This window comes from Delphinus delphis, chromosome 21, assembly GCF_949987515.2.
Source record: "Delphinus delphis chromosome 21, mDelDel1.2, whole genome shotgun sequence".
In the NCBI taxonomy this organism is placed as follows: domain Eukaryota; kingdom Metazoa; phylum Chordata; class Mammalia; order Artiodactyla; family Delphinidae; genus Delphinus; species Delphinus delphis.
The window spans coordinates 5,300,569-5,322,147 of record NC_082703.1 but is presented as its reverse complement, the minus strand read 5'-3'; the positions used below and the strand labels follow the sequence as shown (position 1 = coordinate 5,322,147).

Here is a 21,579-nt window from a genome sequence, read left to right as displayed (position 1 = left end):
GCATGGGTTTATTTCTGGGCTTTCTGTCCTGTTCCATTGATCTATAAGTCTGTCTTTGTGCCAGTACCATACTGTTTTGATGACTGTAGCTTTATAATATAGTCTGAAGTCAGGGAGCTGATTCCTCCAGCTTTGTTTTTCTTTCTCAAGCTTGCTTTGGCTCTCCAGGGTCTTTGTGTTTCCATACAGATTTTAAGATTTTTTTGTGTGTTCTAGGTCTGCAAAACATGCCATTGGTATTTTGATAGGGATTGCATTGAGTCTGTAGATCACCTTGGGTAGTATAGTCATTTTGACAATCAAAGAACATGGTATATCTTTCCAACTGTTTGTGTCATATTCGATATCATGACTCAGCATCTTACCGTTTTTGGTACAGGTCTTTTGCCTCCTTAGGTAGGTTTACTCCCAGGTATTTTATTCTTTTTGATGTGATGGTTAATGGAATTGTTTCCTTATTTTCTCTTTCTGGTCTTTTGTTGTTAGTGTATAGAAATGCAACAGATTTCTATGAATTACTTTTGTATCCTGCAGCTTTACTGAATTCATTGATGAACTCTAGTAGTTTTCTGGTAGGATTTTCTATGTATGGTACCATATCATCTGCAAATAGTGACAGTTTTACTTCTTCTCTTCCAATTTGTATTCCTTTTATTTCATTTTCTTCTCTGATTGCTATGGTTAGGACTTCCAAAACTATGTTGAATAATAGTGGTGAGACTGGACATCCTTGTCTTGTTCCTGATCTTAGAGGAAATGCTTTCAGCTTTTCACCATTGAGTATGATGTTAGCTGTGGGCTTGTCATATATTGCCTTTATTATGTTCAGGTATATTCCCTCTATGCCCACATCCTGAAGAATTTTTATCATAAATGGGTGTTGAATTTTGTCAAAGGCTTTTTCTAGATCTATTGAGATGATCATATAGTTTTTATTCTTCAATTTGCTAATGTGGTGTATCACACTGATTGATTTGTGGATACTGAAAAATCCTTGCATCCCTGGGATATATCCCACTTGATCATGGTATATGATTCTTTGAATGTTTTGTTGGATTCGATTTACTAGTATTTTATGAGGATTTTTGCATCTATGTTCATCAGTGATATTGGCCTGTAACTTTCTTTTTATGTGATGTCTTTGTCTGGTTTTGCTATTGGGGTGATGGTGCCCTCACAGAATGAGTTTGGGAGTCTTCCTTCCTCTGCAGTTTTCTGGAAGAGTTTCAGAGAGTATGTGTTGACTCTTCTCTAAATGTTTGGTAGAATTTGCCTGTGAAGCCATCTGGTCCTGGACTTCTGTTTTTTGGGAGTTTTTTACTTACAGTTTCAATTTTAGAATTTGTGATTGGTCTGTTCATATTTTCTATTTCTTCCTGGTACAGTCTTGTCCATTTCTTCTAGGTTTTCCATTTTATTGGCCTGTATACTCTCTTATGATCCTTTGTATTTCTGTGGTGTCAGTTGTAACTTCTTTTTCTTTTCTAGTTTTATTGATTTGAGACCTCTCCTTTTTTTTTTTACTTTTCCTTGATGAGTCTGGCTAAAGGTTTATCAATTTTGTTTATCTTTTCAAAGAACCAGCTTTTAGTTTCATAGATATTTTCTGTTGTCTCTTTGTTCTGATTTCATTTATTTCTGCTCTGATCTTTATGATTTATTTCTTTCTACTAACTTTGGGTTTTGTTTCTTCTCCTTCCTCTAGTTGCTTTAGGTGTAAGGTTAGGTTGCTTATTACTTGAGATTTTTTTTTCCCTGCTATATGACTGTATTGCTATAAACTTTCAATATTTAGTTTTATGAGCTGTTTGTATATTTTGGAAATTAAGCCCTGTTGGTCACATGGTTTGCAGATATTTTCTCCCATTCTGTAGGTTTTCTTTTCATTTTGTTGATGGTTTCTTTTGCTGTGCAAAAGCTTGTAAGTGATTAGGTTTCATTTGTTTATTTTGTTTCTATTTCTATTGTCTTGGGAGATTGACCTAAGAAAACATTGGTATGCTTTATGTCAGAGAATGTTTTGCCTGTTATCTCTTCTAGGCTTATGATTAAGTGTTTAAGGCATTTCAAGTTTAATTTTTTTATGGTTTGAGGCTGTGTTCTAACTTCATTCATTACATGAAGCTGTCCAACTTTCCCAGCACCACTTGCTGAAGAGACTGTCTTTTTTCCCATGGTATATAGTCTTGCCTCCTTTGTCAAAGATTAATTGACTGTAACTGTGTGGGTTTATTTCTGGGCTCTCTATTCTGTTGCATTGATATATCTGTTTTTGTGCCAATTCCACACTGTTTTGATTACTGTGGCTTGGTAATATTGTCTGAAGTCTGGGAGGATTATGCCTTCCGCTTTGTTCTTTTTCCTTAGGGTTGCTTTGGCAATTCTGGGTCTTTTATGGTTCCATATAAATTTTAGGATTATTTGTATTTTCTTAATATATGCATTTACTGCTATAAACTTCTAAGAGCTGCTTTTACAGAACCCCAGTTTTTGTCTGTGTTGTTTCCATTTTTATTTGTTTTAAGATTTTAAAATGTCCTTTCTAATTTCTTTCTTGACCTATTGTTTGTTCAGGAGTGTGTTGTTTAATTTCTACATGTGTGTGAATTTTCTAGCTTTCCTGCTGTTGATTTCTAGTTTCATATCGTGTTGGTCAAGTAGATACTTCGTATGTTTTCAATTTTCTTAAATTTGCTAACATTTGTATTGTGGCTTATATGACCTATCCTTGGTAATGTTCCATGTACACTTGAGAAGAATATGTATTCTGCTGCTCTTGGGTGGAATGTTCTATATATATCTGTTAGGTCAATTTGGTATAAAGTATAGCTCAGGTCCAGCATTTCTTTGTGATTTTTTGTCTGGATTATCTTTCCATTGTTGAAAGTGGAGTATTGAAGTGTCTTACTATTATTGTCTTGTTGTCAATTTCTCCTTTCAGTATTTGCTTAGTATATTAGGTGCTCTGTTGTTGGGTGTGTATATTCACAATTGTTATATCTTGCAGAGTTGACCACTTTATAATTATATAATGATCTTCCTTTTGTCTTGTTACCATTTTTTGGCTTAAAGCCTTTTTTTGTCTGATATAAGTATAGCTACCCCCTCTTTCTTTTGGGTTCCATTTACATGGGATATTTTTACATCTCTTTGAGGCTATGTGATTCTCTTGAAGGCAGACTTAGTTGGGTCTTGTTTTTTCATCCATTCAGCCACTCTGACCTTTGACTGATTAATTAATTTCATGTATTAGGGTAACTATTGATATGTAAGTGCTTAGTAATGCCATCTCTTTCATTACTTTTTGGCTGTTTTTTTGTTGTTTGTTTCAGCTCCCTTATTCTTTTTGTCCTTCTCTTTTTGCCTCTTTATGAATTCATGATTTTCCATGGTGGTATGCTATGATTGCCCTCTGTTTATCCTTTGTGAATCTACTATAGGTTTTTGCTACATGGTTACCATGAGGTTTACATAAAGGTTTACATAAAGCATCTTATAGATAAAACAGTCCATTTTAAGCTGATTGTAACTTAACTTGGATCACATACAAAAGCTCTACCCTACTATCTCCCCCTTTTTTGTTTTTGATGTCAAAATTTACCTCTTTTCATATAGTGCATGCATTAGCAAATTATAGTAAGTATAGTTATTTTAATACTTTTTCCCTTTAACCTGTATACTGTTGTTCAGTAGTTAACACACCATTCCCTTACAGATTTAGTTTTTAAAATCTGTGTATTTACCTTTATGAGTGTGTTGTATGTTTTCATGTTACTAATTATCATGTTTTTATTTCAGGTGGAAGAAATTCTTTCAGCATTTCTTGTAAGGCAGGTATAGTGGTGATGAATTTCCTCAGTTCTTGTTTGTCTCGGAGAGTTTTTATTTCTCTTTTACTTTTGAAGGATATGTTTGCCAGTTAAAGTATTCTTGACTGACTTTTTTATTCTTTCAACACACTGAATATATCATTTTTTTCTGTCCTGGCCTGTACCTACTGGGTTTCTATTTGTAGGTTACAATCATTTTTTTTCTCTTGCTTTATTTTACGATTCTCTCTTTGTCTTTGATTTTTGTCAATGTAATTATAATACATCTTGGAGAAGGTCATTTTGCATTGAGATAATGGAGTGATCTATTTGCTTTGTGACTGGATGTTTCAGTCTCTCCCAAGTTTGGGAAGTGCTCAGCTATTATTTTTTTAAATAGACTTTCTGCCCCCTATCCTCTCTTTTTTCCTTTTGGAACTCCAGTTATTCTAATACCTGTATGTTTGATGGTTTCCCATAGATCACATATGATTTGTTTTCTCTTTTTCAGTATTTTTTCTTTGGCTACACTGACTGGGTTATTTAAAAATTCCTGTCCTTTAGATCACCAGTTCCATCTTCTGTTTGGTCTATTCTGCTGTAGATGACCTATTGCATTTTTCTTTTTATTTATTTCATACTTCATCTCTAGAATTTCTTTTTGGTCCTTTTTTATCATTTCTACCTCTTTGTTAAATTTCTCATTTTATCCACGTGTTTATCCTGATTTTATTGACTTGTATGTCTGTTGATTCTTGTAGGCAGTTGCGTTTGTAAAAACAGCTAGTTCGAATTCTTTATTAGCTAAATTGATAAATTCAGTATCTTTGTGTTCAGTTACTGGAGTATTACTATTACCTTTTGGTAATGACATACTTCCTTGATTCTTTATATTCCTTACAGTTTTGCATTGCTTTTTTTATATTTGAAATAGTAGTCACTTCCTTAAATCTTTACTAGTGGTCTTCAGGTGGGAGATTTTATTACTGGTCTTGCTTATGTCTAGGTCTTTCTCCAACTTTATGGATATCTCTGCTCCACATTTCTTGTTCCATTTTGTGGCAGAATTTTAAGTTTGTGTGTCTTCTATGATTCTTAAAAACTCACTAAACCAGCTACTGGAAACCTCTCTTTTGTTTTCCAGAAGGTGTGCTACAGCTCATGTTTGTGCTTTCTCCTTTGCCCAAGGACACTGGCCCGATTTTCTGAGGGCACCCCATGTCTACCAGACCTTGCTCTTGCCACTGAACTCAAATTTGCATACAAAGAGCAGGCCAAAAAGTGGGGGGAGTTGTTGGTTTAGCACTTGGGGCATTGGAGGTGCCTGTGGGTCAGGTGGTGGTGGGATCCTTGGGTGAAGTTCTCACAGCACCTCATGGGCAGGCTTTCTGCCAGAGTACTGAAAGCATTCATCAGGAACCATGTCCCTTTAATGCCCTTTGATATTCTTATCTGCCTGTTTCCTGATATCTGTCCCCCAGTCATAGAGGTGCTGTCTCGGTACTCTGGGTGCTATGGGAAAGAAATAGATTTCTCCAGCTATGTCCTGTATAGCTGGGTTAGCTTTGCACTCACTCACTGCTTTCCCTTTCCCCTGAGAGGTCACTGCTGGCTAGTTCAGCCCCATGCTGTGTCACATTGAGGGAGGGGTGGTGCTGGCAAAGTTGCTCTTACCCTTTCCAATGTTTCCAAACTTATTTATTTATATATTTGCTCCAAAGGAATTCAGGCATCTATTACCAGGAAGGTCAGACTTCTGCAAGGCTCTCTTGTCCATGAGTGTCTGCCCAAGTCAGCACTCTCCAAGTTTTCCCTGACTACAACCAAGAGAGGCTGAGCCCTATTCACTGGCTCCTGCTTCTTCCACAGCCTATACTGAGGTCTATGTGCCTATTACCTGATGCACAGGTGGGAAAGACTCTTCCTGGGTCCCTTGGTGTATGGTGCTTGATCCTACAACTTCCACAGAGGTGCTTTTGTTCATAGATGGATGCCAAAATTTAGTTGTTGAACAGAGGAGCCAAAAAGAGAGACATATTATGCAATCATGATGCTATCATTATGTCAGTTTTATTTCTTCCTTTCCAATCTATGTACTTTTTATTTTCTCATCGTTTCTTCCAATATGATGTTAAAAAGGAATGGTGAGAGGGGACTTCCTTGCTTGGTTCCCGATCTTAGCAAGAAGGCTTCTAATCTTACCATTAAGCATAATGTTATTGTAGGTTTTTTTTTTAAAGATACTCTTTATCAGGTTGAGGAAGTTTTATTTTATTAACAGCTTTCTAATGGTCTTTTATCATAAATGGCTATTCAATTTTGTCATATAATTTTCTGTAACTGTGGTATGATCATATGATTTTTATTCTTTAGCCTGTTGGTTTATGATGGATTACATTAATTGATTTTCCGAATGTTGAACAACTCCTCCATAGTTGAGACAAAATTCACTTGGTTGTGGTGTATATTTCTTATATGTTTTTGGAATTGATCTGCTAATACTTTGTTGAAGATTTTTGCATCTTCATTCATGAGAAATATTGGTCTGTAGTTTTCTTTTCTTGTAATGTCTTTGTGTTTTGTATTAGTGTAATGCTGGCCTATAAAATGTGTTAAGAAGTATTCACTCTACTTCTAACTTCTGAAAGAAATTGTAGAGAATTAGTATGATTTCTTTCTTAAATGTTTGGTAGAATTCACCAGAAAATCCAGCTGGACCAATGCTTTTTGTTATGGAAGGTTACTAATTATTGATGCAATTTATTTAATAAATATAGGCTATTCATATTGTTTATTTTTGTGTGAATTTTGTCGTATTTTGTCTTTCAAGGACTTGGTTTATTGCATCAGTGTTATCAAATTTGTTGGCATAGAGTTTTTGATATTATCCCTTTATTATCTTTTTAATGTCCATGGGATCTGTAGTGATGTCCCCTCTTTCATGTCTGATATTAGTAATTTGTGTCTTCTCTCTTTTTTCTTAGCCCAGTTAGAATCTTCTCCATTTTATTGATCTTTTCAGAGAATCCACATTTGGTTTTGTTGATTTTCTCTATTGATTTTCTGTTTTCAAGTTCATTGATTTCTGCTCTGTTAATTATTTTTTCTTTTCATATTGATATTAATTTACTGTTCATTTTCTAGTTTCATAAGGTAGAAGTTTATATGATTGATTTTAGATCTTTCTTGTTTTCTTATGTATGCATTCAATGCTAGAAATTTTCCTTTAAGGACCTCTTTTGCTGCATCACATAGATTTGATAAACTGTATTTCCTCTTTCATTTAATTCAACATATTTTAAAACTTCTCTTGATATTTCTTCTTTGACTCATGTGTTATGTAGAAGTGTGTTGTTTAATTTTCAAGTATTGGGGAAGCTTCCAGCTATTTTGCTAGTGCTGATTTCTAGTTTAAAGGCATTGTGATCTGAGAGCAGACATTGTATGATTTCTCTTCCTTTAAATATTGGTAAGGTGTGTTTTATGGCCCAGAATGTGGTCTATCTGGGTTCCAGGTGAGGAGAGAAGAATGTATATTCTCCTGTTGTTAAATGAAGTAGTGAGTAGATGTTAATTATATCCAGTTGATGGTGTTGTGGATTTCAACTGTGTCCTTACTGATTTTCTTCTTCCAGCTGGATCTGTCCATTCCTGACAGTGGGGTGTTGAAGTCTCCAACTATCACAGTAGATTCATCTGTTTCTCCTTGTAGTTTTATTGGTTTTTGCCTCATGTAGTTTGGGGCTCTTTTGTTAGGCTGCCCCTCAGGGTGAAGCTTCAAGAAAAGCAAATAAGCCTGTTCTATAGAAAGGCCTGTGGTATATTTCAGTCTTCTGTCTTGGTGCTATGCCCTGGGGGTGGTTGCCAGCTCAAAACTGTCTTTCTGTTTATTACAGCCCCCTGGGAATCATGAATGCAAGTCCCACTGGCCTCCAGAGGCAAGAGATCAAGGGGTATCCCCTACGCGGGAATTTCAGAATCCTGGGTGCTACATGCTTGCACAAGCTCCTTCCTGGGAGATCCCAGTGACCTGTAAAGAGGCAGGGATAGGACAAAGTAGGTGTCCACTGGCCTCTGTCTTTGGAGAGTATTTCAGTAGGCCCCTAGATGTATTAAATTATATGCCTGCCCCTTAGGCCAGAGCTTTAAGATAAGCAAATATGCCTCTTTACTGAGCATTTCAGCTTGCTGCCTCTGAAGTAGGCCCTGGAGAATACCGAGGTGAGTCTGCACAATCCCTTTAAACTGTTTCTTACTTCACTATACCTTTGTAATTTTCTTTTTGTGTACATGTGTTGCCAGTTTTTCTGGTTTTGGTATCAGGGTGATGTTCGCTTTGTAAAATGAGTTAGGAAGCATTCCCTCCTCTTCAGTTTTTTGGAAGAGTTTGAGAAGGATGGGTTTTAAATCTTCTTTGAATGTTTGATAGAAATCACTTGTGGAGCCATATGGTCCTGGATTTTTGTCTTGGGGAGCTTTTTGATTACTGTTTCAATTTCTGTACTAGTGATCGGCCTTGCAGATTTTCAGTTTTTTCATAAATCAGTCTTGAAATATTGCATGATTCTAATATGTCCATTTATTTTATTTTTATTTATTTTTTAACATCTTTATTGGAGTATAATTGCTTTACAATGGTGTGTTAGTTTCTGCTGTATCACACAGTGAATCAGCTATATGTATACATATATCTCCATCTCCCTTCCCTCTTGCATCTCCCCACCACCCTCCCTATCCCACCCCTCTAGGTGGGAACAAAGTACCAAGCTGATCTCTCTGTGCTATGCGGCTGCTTCCCACTAGCTATCTGTTTTACATTTGGTAGTGTATATATGTCCATGCCACTCTCTCATTTTGTCCCAGCTTACCCTTCCCCTCCCCATGTCCTCAAGTCCATTCTCTACATCTGTGTCTTTACTCCTGTCCTTCCCCTAGGTTCTTCAGAACCTTTTCTTTATTTTTAGATTCCATATATATGTGTTAGCATACGGTATTTGTTTTTCTCTTTCTGACTTACTTCACTCTGTATGACTGACTCTAGGTCCATCCACCTCACTACAAATAACTCAATTTCATTTCTTTTTATGGCTGGGTAATATTCCATTGTATATATGTCCCACATCTTCTTTATCCATCCATCTGTCAATGGACACTTAGGTTGCTTCCATGTCCTGACTATTATAAATAGTGCTGCAATGAATGTTGTGGTGTTTTTTGAATTATGGTTTTCTCAGGGTATATGCTCAGTAGTGGGATTGCTGGGTCATATGGTATTTCTATTTTTAGTTTTTTTTTTTTTTTTTACATCTTTATTGGAGTATAATTGCTTTACAATGGTGTTAGTTTCTGCTTTATAACAAAGTGAATCAGTTATACATATGTTCCCATCTCTCTTCCCTCTTGCGTCTCCCTCCCTCCCACCCTCCCTATCCCACCCCTCTAGGTGGTCACAAAGCACCGAGCTGATCTCCCTGTGCTATGTGGCTGCTTACCACTAGCTATCTATTTTACGTATGGTAGTGTATATATGTCCATGCCACTCTCTCGCTTTGTCACAGCTTACCCTTCGCCCTGCCCATATCCTCAAGTCCATTCTCTAGTAGGTCTGTGTCTTTATCCCTGTCTTACCCCTAGGTTCTTCATGACATTTTTTTTTCTTAAATTCCATATATGTGTGTTAGCATACGGTATTTGTCTTTCTCCTTCTGACTTACTTCATTCTGTATGACAGACTCTAGGTCCATCCACCTCATTACAAATAGCTCAATTTCATTTCTTTTTATGGCTGAGTAATATTCCATTGTATATATGTGCCACATCTTCTTTATCCATTCATCCATTGATGGACACTTAGGTTGTTTCCATCTCCAGGCTATTGTAAATAGAGCTGCAATGAACATTTTGGTACATGAGTCTTTTTGAATTATGGTTTTCTCAGGGTATATGCCCAGCAGTGGGATTGCTGGGTCATATGGTAGTTCTATTTGTAGTTTTTTAAGGAACTTCCATACTGTTCTCCATAGTGGCTGTACCAATTCACATTCCCACCAACAGTGCAAGAGTGTTCCCTTTTCTCCACACCCTCTCCAGCATTTACTGTTTCTAGATTTTTTGATGATGACCATTCTGACTGGTGTGAGTTGATATCTCATTGTAGTTTTGATTTGCATTTATCTAATGATTAATGATGTTGAGCATTCTTTCATGTGTTTGTTGGCAGTCTGTATATCTTCTTTGGAGAAATGTCTATTTAGGTCTTCTGCCCATTTTTGGATTGGGTTGTTTGTTTTCTTGTTATTGAGCTGCATGAGCTGCTTGTAAATTTTGGAGATTAATCCTTTGTCAGTTACTTCATTTGCAAATATTTTCTCCCATTCTGAGGGTTGTATTTAAGTCTTGTTTATGGTTTCCTTTGCTGTGCAAAAGCTTTGAAGTTTCATTAGGTCCCATTTGTTTACTTTTGTTTTTATTTCCATTTCTCTGGGAGGTGGGTCAAAAAGGATCTTGCTGTGATTTATGTCATAGAGTGTTCTGCCTATGTTTTCCTCTAAGAGTTTGATAGTTTCTGGCCTTACATTTAGGTCTTTAATCCATTTTGAGCTTATTTTTGTGTATGGTGTTAGGGAGTGATCTAATCTCATACTTTTACATGTACCTGTCCTGTTTTCCCAGCACCACTTATTGAAGAGGCTGTCCTTTCTCCACTGTACATTCCTGCCTCCTTTATCAAAGATAAGGTGACCATATGTGCGTGGGTTTATCTCTGGGCTTTCTATCCTGTTCCATTGATCTTTCTGTTTTTGTGCCAGTACCATACTGTCTTGATTACTGTAGCTTTGTAGTATAGTCTGAAGTCAGGGAGCCTGATTCCTCCAGCTCTGTTTTTCGTTCTCAAGATTGCTTTGGCTATTCGGGGTCTTTTGTGTTTCCATACAAATTGTGAAATTTTTTCTAGTTCTGTGAAAAATGCCAGTGGTAGTTTGATAGGGATTGCATTGAATCTGTAGATTGCTTTGTGTAGTAGAGTCATTTTCACAATGTTGATTCTTCCAATCCAAGAACATGGTATATCTCTCCATCTATTTGTATCATCTTTAATTTCTTTCATCAGTGTCTTATAATTTTCTGCATACAGGTCTTTTGTCTCCTTAGGTAGGTTTATTCCTAGATATTTTATTCTTTTTGTTGCAGTGGTGAATGGGAGTGTTTTCTTGATTTCACTTTCAGATTTTTCATCATTAGTGTATAGGAATGCCAGAGATTTCTGTGCATTACTTTTGTATCCTGCTACTTTACCAAATTTATTGATTAGCTCTAGTAGTTTTCTGGTAGCATCTTTAGGATTCTCTATGCATAGTATCATGTCATCTGCAAACAGTGACAGCTTTACTTATTTTCCAATTTGGATTCCTTTTATTTGCTTTTCTTCTCTGATTGCTGTGGCTAAAACTTCCAAAACTATGTTGAATAAGAGTGGTGAGAGTGGGCAACCTTGTCTTGTTCCTGATCTTATTGGAAATGCTTTCAGTTTTTCACCATTGAGGATGATGTTGGCTGTGGGTTTGTCACATATGGCCTTTATTATGTTGAGGTAGGTTCCCTCTATGCCTACTTTCTGCAGGGTTTTTATCATAAATGGGTGTTGAATTTTGTCGAAAGCTTTCTCTGCATCTGTTGAGATGATCATATGGTTTTTCTCCTTCAGTTTGTTAATATGGTGTATCACGTTGATTGATTTGCATATATTGAAGAATCCTTGCATTCCTGGAATAAACCCCACTTGATCATGGTGTATGATCCTTTTAATGTGCCGTTGTATTCTGTTTGCTAGTATTTTGTTGAGGATTTTTGCATCTATGTTCATTAGTGATATTGGCCTGTAGTTTTCTTTCTTTGTGACATCCTTGTCTGGTTTTGGTATGAGGGTGATGGTGGCCTTGTAGAATGAGTTTGGGAGTGTTCCTCCCTCTGCTATATTTTGGAAGAGTTTGAGAAGGATAGGTGTTGGCTCGTCTCTAAATGTTTGATAGAATTTGCCTGTGAAGCCATCTGGTCCTGGGCTTTTGTTTATTGGAAGATTTTTAATCAGAGTTTCAATTTCAGTGCTTGTGATTGGTCTGTTCATATTTTCTATTTCTTCCTGATTCAGTCTTGGCAGGTTGTGCCTTTCTAAGAATTTGTCCATTTTTTCCAGGTTGTCCATTTTATTGGCATAGAGTTGCTTGTAGTAATCTCTCATGATCTTTTGTATTTCTGCAGTGTCAGTTGTTACTTCTCCTTTTTCATTTCTAATTCTATTGATTTGAGTCTTCTCTCTTTTTTTCTTGATGAGTCTGGCTAATGGTTTATCAATTTTGTTTATCTTCTCAAAGAACTAGCTTGTAGTTTTATTGATCTTTGCTATCGTTTCCTTCATTTCTTTTTCATTTATTTCTGATCTGATTTTTATGATTTCTTTCCTTCTGCTAACTTTGGGGTATTTTTGTTCTTCATCTCTAATTGCTTTAGGTGCAAGGTTAGGTTGTTTATTTGAGATGTTTCCTGTTTCTTAAGGTAGGATTGTATTGCTATAAACTTCCCTCTTAGAACTGCTTTTGCTGCATCCCATAGGTTTTGGGTCATCGTGTCTCCATTGTCATTTGTTTCTAGGTATTTTTTTATTTCCTCTTTGATTTATTCAGTGATCACTTCGTTATTAAGTAGTGTATTGTTTAGCCTCCATGTGTTTGTATTTTTTACAGATTTTTTCCTGTAGCTGATATCTAGTCTCATAGCATTGTGGTCGGAAAAGATACTTGATACAATTTTAGTTTTCTTGAATTTACCAAGGCTTGATTTGTGACCCAAGATATGATCTATCCTGGAGAATGTTCCATGAGCACTTGAGAAAAATGTGTATTCTGTTGTTTTTGGATGGAATGTCCTATAAATATCAAGTAAGTCCATCTTGTTTAATGTATCATTTAAAGCTTGTGTTTCCTTATTTATTTTCATTTTGGATAATCTGTCCATTGGTGAAAATGGGGTGTTAAAGTCCCCTACTATGAATGTGTTACTGTTGATTTCCCCTTTTATGGCTGTTAATATTTGCCTTATGTATTGAGGTGCACCTATGTTGGGTGCATAAATATTTACAATTGTTATATCTTCTTTTTGGATTGATTCCTTTATCATTATGTAGTATCCTTCTTTGTCTCTTGTAATAGTCTTTATTTTAAAGTCCATTTTGTCTGATATGAGAATTGCTACTCCAGCTTTCTTTTGGTTTCCATTTGCATGGAATATCTTTTTCCATCCCCTTACTTTCAGTCTGTATGGGTCTCTAGGTCTGAAGTGGGTTTCTTATAGACAGCATATATATGGGTCTTGTTTTTGTATCCATTCAGCCAGTCTGTGTCTTTTGGTGGGAGCATTTAGTCCATTTACATTTAAGGTAATTATCGATATGTATGTTCCTATTCCCATTTTCTTAATTGTTTTGGGTTCGTTATTGTTAGTCTTTTCCTTCTCTTGTGTTTCTTGCCTTGAGAAGTTCCTTTAGCATTTGTTGTAAAGCTGGTTTGGTGGTGCTGAACTCTCTCAGGTTTTGCTTGTCTGTAAAGGTTTTAATTTCTCCATCAAATCTGAATGAGATCCTTGCTGGGTAGCGTAATCTTGGCTGCAGGTTTTTCTCCTTCATCACTTTAAATATGTCCTGCCAGTCCCTTCTGGCTTGCAGAGTTTCTGCTGAAAGATCAACTGTTAACCTTATGGGGATTCCCTTGTGTGTTATTTGTTGTTTTTCCCTTGCTGCTTTTAATGTGTTTTCGTTGTACTTAATTTTTGACAGTTTGATTAATATGTATCTTGGCATATTTCTCCTTGGATTTATCCTTTATGGGACTCTCTGTGCTTCCTGGACTTGATTAACTATTTCCTTTCCCATATTAGGGAAGTTTTCAACTATAATCTCTTCAAATATTTTCTCAGTCCCTTTCTTTTTCTCTTCTTCTTCTGGAACCCCTATAATTCGAATGTTGGTGCGTTTAATGTTGTCCCAGAGGTCTCTGAGACTGTCCTCAGTTCTTTTCATTCTTTTTTCTTTATTCTGCTCTGCAGTAGTTATTTCCACTCTTTTATCTTCCAGGTCACTTATCCGTTCCTCTGCCTCAGTTATTCTGCTATTGATCCCATCTAGAATATTTTTAATTTCATTTATTGTGTTGTTCACCATTGCTTGTTTCCTCTTTAGTTCTTCTAGGTCCTTGTTAAATGTTTCTTGCATTTTCTCTATTCTATTTTCAAGATTTTGGATCATCTTTATTATCATTACTCTGAATTCTTTTTCAGGTAGACTGCCTATTTCCTCTTCATTTGTTAGGTCTGGTGGGTTTTTATCTTGCTCCTTCATCTGCTGTGTGTTTTTCTGTCTTCTCATTTTGCTTATCTTACTCTGTTTGGGGTCTCCTTTTTGCAGGCTGCAGGTTTGTAGTTCCCGTTGTTTCTGGTGTCTGTCCCCAGTGGCTAAAGTTGGTTCAGTGGGTTGTGTAGGCTTCCTGGTAGAGGGGACTAGTGCCTGTGTTCTGGTGGATGAGGCTGGATCTTGTCTTTCTGGTGGCACCTGTATTTCTGTGGGAAGATTACCAGGAGTGTGACTACTTGGTTGAAGGGTATATATGTTTAAAATTCTAATATAAATCTGTTAAAGCCATATTTCTTTCCCAAAATGCCCAAACACTTTTAAATTTACTTGCAATGTAAACAAATACCTCCTCTACTTCATCTCTCTCCCTTACCCCCAATCTTCTTGAGCTTGAGATCTAGAAATATTCCTTTGAACACTCTGGGCATGTCAAATAAAACTTATCTGGAGCGTAAATTTGTCCAACAGGGCAATTGTTGACCTGCTAACAATCTTAAGTTCTCACTCCTTCAAATTCATGGCCATTGCTTATTCTTTTCTTCCCCATAAAATAACTAGTACTTACTCATCATTGAGGACTTTGAAAATTTAGAAATCTAAAGTAGAAAGCAAGAAATTAACCATATTTTTTTTACAATACAGAGTTAACTCTTCTCCTGCAAGCTTTGTTTCTTTGTCAATGTATGTACATGTGTACATATGTATAAATTCATTTATTCATTCATTCATCAAATGTGTTTGTTTGTGTGAGTATGCAAATTTTTCCATTGAGTCACTGATTCAACAAAGCAGACATGGTAATATATATAAAGGGAAATAGCTTGCTTTTTTAATCCCACGCATTTCTCTCTTAAGAACTTTTCCATGTTTTAAGTATTGCCTAAAAATCGTTATAAGAAACAATATTATTTACAATTGGCCCTCCATATCCATGGATGTGGAACCTGCAGATATGGAGGGCCAACTGTACTATGCAGTTTATATAAAGAACTTTGATATCTACAGGGGTCCTGGAACCAATCCCCATTGGATACTGAGAGATGACTGTAACTTTTTTATTTTAACCATTCTGTTATGTTAAATGTCATATGATATTTGATTCTTCATTATTACCAAAATTTGCTTTGATGAACAAACTTGTACATAAATATTTGTAAGCATTCTTGCTATTTCTATAGGATAGATTCCCAAAACTAGAATTATAGAGTATAAGGGGGTTAATCCTCTTTAAGATATTAACCTACAATTTTTAAATGCTTTCCAATAAGTTTTATAAATTTATTCTATGGGAATAGGCATATGAGAATGCCTCTTTCATTTCTTCCTCTCAAGTCTAAGTACTATTTTATTTTTGATATTTGCCAACTTGATACACAAGAGAAAGTTCTTCACTATGGTTTTAATTGTCTCCTCTGTTAGTGAGATTGAACACATATTCATATGTTTAATAACCATGTGTTGATCAGTAAATTATCTATTCCTACCTTTTGCCCATTGGTGTCTAAGATGTGGTTCCATGTATATTATTCATTTGTCAAATATGTATAATGGCTGTTTTATTTTCTTTACCTATCTATTCTCATACCAGTATAATACTTTTTTACATTTATAGCTATTGGTAAAAATCAAATATTTATATTGATATGGCAAATTTTCTAATTATCCCGTTTTTGGATTATTTATTCAAGACTTTGTTATTTTCAGGATAGTTTTATGTTTTCGTCACATGATGTTGCATATTCCTTGTTAAAATTATTTCTACGTATCACATAGTTTTGTTACTGGTGTGATTAGGGATCTTTCCTCATTGCATTTACTGTAAGAAAGTTAATGATATTTGCATATTCATTTCTATTCAGGCAACTTACTAAACTATAGAAAATTTTTGAGGTTTTTGGTAGACAGTCATCTCTTGAAAATAACAGTAAAATTACCCATTTATTTCTAGTGGCTGTACTTTCAGTTCTTTCTATTGCTTTATTATATTGACTGGATCTTAAAGGAAAATTGAAAATAATAGTGGTTATTTCCTATAGGTACCTTGGAAGTCAACCTTGCCCTCTGATGCAATGTGTCTCAGATTCTTCTTGAGTTATCCAGCCCTATTTATGTAATCAATCACTCTGAGAAGCTCTGGTACTTTTGAAAAGGGGATGATATTCAAGGCCATAATTAGATCCCTAGGGGTACACACTGTATTTTTTTTCACATGAGGAGAGAGACAGTGGAGAAACAGTGAGGCTACTATCTGCTGTTTTTAAAAGAATTACCCTTTTCTCAGAAGTTCATGGATTTTTTGGAGTATGGAAGAATACATGGATCTTTAATCACAGTTTTGCCATAAACAAGTAGAAAGCTGGAAAGAAATGTATGAAACAACAGTTTTCAAATATTAGACAATAGGCAGCATAGGGCTTTATTCCTTGAGAGAAGGGAAACAAAAGAGATGTGATTTCCCTGGCTCTCCTCCTATTGTCAGGTTTTGGACTGCAGCGCCTTGGGTGGGATCTGGACTGAGTGCAGGCTCAGTAGCTTGAGGAGAAGGAGACTGGCATTATGAGATATTAAAGTGGTTGGAATCTGTGAGGCAGTGTTCCAGGGAAGAAGCATTGATATGCAGGAAGAGGTTCAGAAATTTGCGTAGAGGTCCTTATGGGTCTATCGATGAAGATCAAACCACACAAGACCAGGGAAAGAATGACAGAACTGTTAAGCTGAACAATTATCAATGTTTACAGAAAGCTGAGAGTTAATGTGAGTTACAATTAGTCAGAGTGAAGAGGTGTTTTTGAAAACCTGGGACATTCACTAGAGATCCCAGAAGAGTCATGCTTTACTAGTAGCACTAAATTAGCCTTAGAGAAAAGAATATTCTAAATCTGCCCTATCAAAGTTTAAAAACAAGCCTTAATTATACCCCAATAAAGACGTTAATAAAAAAACAAGCCTTGATCAAGCTGTTCTGCAAGTAACTTAACTGCCTGCCAGCACCAATGTGGCAATCTTTAAAGGAAAACAACACATTCTACAATATGATATTCACAGTATCCATCATAGCATTTTAGAAAGTAACAAACATACGAAGAAGGAGAATTATGTGAACTATACCAGGAGAAAAATTTAGTCAATAGAAATAGACCCGGAAGTGTTAAAAATGATGTAATTAGTTGACAGGGATTTTAAAAAGCTATTACAAATATTCTCATGGATTTAAAGTAAAACATTAACACGGTAAGAAGAGAACTGGGAGATATAAAAAAGCACATGGAATTTATAGAAATAGGAAAACACCATAACTGAAATGAAAAATTCTTTGGATGGTATTAACAGCACAACTGACACAGCAGAAGAAAATGTCAGTGAACCTAAAGATAAGGCAATAGAAACTATTCAAACTGAAACAAAAAACGTAAAAAAGACTGAAAAAAAAATGAATCAGTGACCCATTAGATGCTGTCAAATGGTTCAGCATACGTGTAATTAGTGTTGCAGAAGAAGAGAAAGAGGGGAGGCTAGAAAAAATTTTAAGGAATTTTCAAAATTTGATAAAGCATGAACTCAAAGTTCCAGGAAGTTCAATAAATCTCAAGCCAGAAAAACACAGATATATACCAAGACACCTTATAATCAAATTACTGAAATCAACAGTAAAAGTAGTTTTTTTTTTAGGCTGAAGAACAACTTTTATTTATTAAGAATGAATAATGATATATAATAATGAAAATAATAATCAAGAACTAATAATGTATCAAGAAGAAGGATTATTACTGACTGATACACATAACTGAAAAGCCCAAGCATGGCTAGATTCCAAGACTCAGATGATGCTGTCAGGATTCTGCCTCCCTCCATCCCTCGATTTGGCTCCCTTCCCTCTAGGATTCACTTTCATGCAGACTTCTCCACACGTGGTAATACAAGTGGCATTCAGCAGCTCTAAGTTTAAATCCTACCAGCAGTAACTCTGAGACAAATAGCTTCTCTTTCTAAAGCGTTCCAATACATTGACTAATTGGCCTGATCCGGTTCATGCACCAACCTCTGGGCATGGAAAGTGTGATGCATGGAAGCGGGGCAGGGTCATGTCCCACAGTAACCACTCTGCCGATTTATAAAGAATTCATTTCCCCCAAGAAAATTTCAGATACTGTTGCCAGCTGAATAGTGTAGATTCTGGGAAGAAAAAAATAGCAGATGTGTTCATTACTATTATCTTAAGACCATAACCACTTAACCATATTTCTCAGATAAAGAGGTTTACTGAAATAGCTATGTGTGTGATGGTTAAACTATTACATTGAAAAGGGACATTGAGTGATTAAGTCTACACCAATGTATTCATGAAGGTAGTCTCAAATGCCCACAAACAATACTGAACACAAGAACAAATGCTCAACTTTGGCTTGTCACAATAATAAATGACAAAAAATATACAAAGGACCAAAAGCAGAGATTTGAGGCCTAAAATCCATATCTATACTATGATTTCTACTCACCCAAGGTTGATTGAAACAGGTAGCTTCCAATTAATAAAAGAGGTGGTTGCTTTAGTTATGAAAAGATAAATTATTAGTGTTCAGTCAGTCCTATTCAATCCGAAACAAACATGAAAGCAAAATATGTTCTTTTGTCCCCATTTTTTCCCCTAACAATTTCAAAGCTACAGAAACACTGAAGACTATTCCAATGAACATCCACATACCCTTCACTTAGATTTACCAGTGATTAACATTTTGCTGTACTTGCTTTCCCTAATAAAGGGAATATTTTAAATGTAGTCGGAGGAGAAAGATACATTGCATCTGGAGGAACAATGATAAGAATGACTCCAGGCTTCTTATCAGAAAATATGTAAGACAAAGAGATCTAAATGACGTCATTTAAGTGTGAGAAAAAACCTGTCATTTAGTGTTCTATATCCAATGAAAATATTTCAAAAATTAAGGATATAAAAGAATTTTTTCAGATATATACATCTGAGAGAATTTGTTGCTAGAAGATATGCACTAAAGGAAATATTAAACTGTGTTCAGATGGAAGGAAAATAATGTCACATGGAAATGTGGATCTACACAAAGCGATGAAGAGTGCTGGAAATGAAACAGATGGGGATAAATATAAAATAGTGTATCTCATTTAAACTTTTAAGAAGACAATTGACTTTTTAAAGTAAACACAATAATAATGTATTCTGGCATTTATAGCATATTTAGGCAAAGTTGTCTGTCGTTTCTATTGCTGGGATTTTCATTTGCATTTCTCTTACGGTTAATGGTGTTGAGCATCTGTTCATATTCTTGGTGGCCATTTGTATACCATCTCTGGAGAAATATCTACTCAAGTCCTTTGCCCATTTTAAAGTTAGGTTGTTTGATTTTTTTTTTGTTGACTTGTAGGATTTCGTTGTATATTCTGGATATTAACCCTTTATCAGATATATGGTTTGCAAGTTTTCTGTTCTATAGGTTGCCTTTTCACTCTGTTGATTGTTTCCTTTGATGCACAAACATTTTTAAGTTCGTTGTATAGCCATTTGTCTATTTTTACTTTTGTTGCTTGTGCTTTTAGTGTCATATCCAAGATATCATTGTGAAGTCCAATGTTACGAAGCTTTCCCCCTATGTTTTCTTCTTGGAGTTTTATAGTCTTAGGTCTTATATTTAGGTATTTAATCCATTTTGAGTTAATCTTCATATATGGTGTGAGATAAGGGTCCAACTTCATTCTTTTGCATTGGGTATCTAGTTTTCCGAGCACCATTTGCTGAAGTGATTCTCCTTTCCCCATTGAGTGGTCTTGGCACACTTGTCAAAGCTCCTTTGACTATATCAGTAATATGTTTACCAATAACAGTAACTGAATAGATAAATGGAGATATGGGAAAACTTTTTTTATAGTATAAACAATATAGAAGGAATAATGGAGTTAAGTAATTGTCAATGGATGCTAAAACTAGTGGGTGAAAGTTTTACGAGGACCCAGATACTTTCATAATCTCACAAGTATCTCCTCACAAATTGCTTATTAATTACAAATGGAGGCATGGTAACTTACAGTGGAAAAAACTTGGAAGACAGCACCTTAACCAAGTGATCCAAAGGTAACAACACAGTATTATGACAAAGTGACAACATGGTGTCTCCTGAGAAGGACGAAATATTTCTGTGAGGTATTTCACAGTAGACATACATATACACACACAACAACATGAAGGTGATGTGATAGAGCTAAGGCAATGGATAACCCAAACAGAATACTTTTTTCCTGTACATTTAAGCCATGAAATTAGATTCATGTTCTTAAATTGAGATCTTAGAAATTGAGAGATGTTTTATATGATTTTGAGAAGTAGCATAGCATAGTGGTCAAGGGCAGAGACTCTGAAACCAGATAGCTTCAGTTTAAATCCTGTCTCCATCACTTACTAGCCATGTGACCTTTGGCAAGTTAAACATCTATGCCTCAGTTTATTCATCTGTAAAGTAGGAATAATAATAGTCCCAACTTTATAGGGCTATTGTGAGGATTTGATGAGTGAATCTATATAAAGTGCTCAGAATAGAGACTCACACATAGCACCATAAAGTTGTTTGCTATTATTAATTAATTAATTACAGAAATTAATTATCTGATGCCCTCTTAGAATACAAAAAAACCTTTGCTTAAAAATCAAACAAACAAAAGCTAACAAACAAACCTGATGCTGGTCAAGGGCAGTATTATGCTAGTAAATGTTTACCAACTAGTGTGAGGAAGGGTAAAGTCCTCATTTGTAAGTACAAATACTTCAAACTACCCCATGATGTCACTGAACTTGAAGATGGGAAGAGATGTTACACACTCAGCCCTGGGAGCTGATACTGGCTGGCTCTAACACACCACTGGAATGGTCTCATTTTCATTAGAATTTATGTAGGTGTTTCTGAAATTGCACACTAAATTTTCTGGTGAACATTTGAAGGTGTTAAATTTTCCAGGTGCAAATATTGTGAGTCTCACGTTACAGCGGCTTTTTAGCGTGTGTGTGTGTGCGTGTGTGCACTTTAGGCTAAAAAGCCAAGCATTCAATTTGTAGAATTCTCTTTCTAAATAAATCAAATAAAATTACACTAGATGAAAATAAAAAAGTAAGCTTGATGATCCATCTGATAATTTTACTTTCTATGAGAAAATATTTTTAAATGATCATTTGAATTAAAAAAATGATTCTAGGTGTGCACTTCTGAGATGACGTGCAACTGTTCTAGTGGCTACAGACCTCCAGATTGCCGAGCACTCTCCGGAATACCTTCCAGATTGCCTGAGGGACAGGGCAAGTATCTCTCTCTTCTTGTATCCAGTTAATAAAATTCTCAAATTGCTTACCTT

General features: G+C 35.6%; 1 protein-coding gene across 5 annotated transcripts in view; it reads left to right on the top strand.

The window, feature by feature from the left end:
- The window catches only part of ADAM32 (ADAM metallopeptidase domain 32), a 167,090-nt gene that overhangs the window by 116,389 nt on the left and 29,122 nt on the right, over window positions 1-21,579 (top strand). For 4 of the 5 annotated variants that reach the window (XM_060001103.1, XM_060001104.1, XM_060001106.1 and 1 more), the window contains one exon: window positions 21,424-21,523. The exons of the other annotated variant lie outside the window; for it this stretch is intronic. In XM_060001103.1, coding sequence (XP_059857086.1) covers window positions 21,424-21,523 — 100 coding nt within the window. The remainder of the gene's footprint in view (window positions 1-21,423; window positions 21,524-21,579) is intronic. 5 annotated transcript variants of the gene reach the window in all.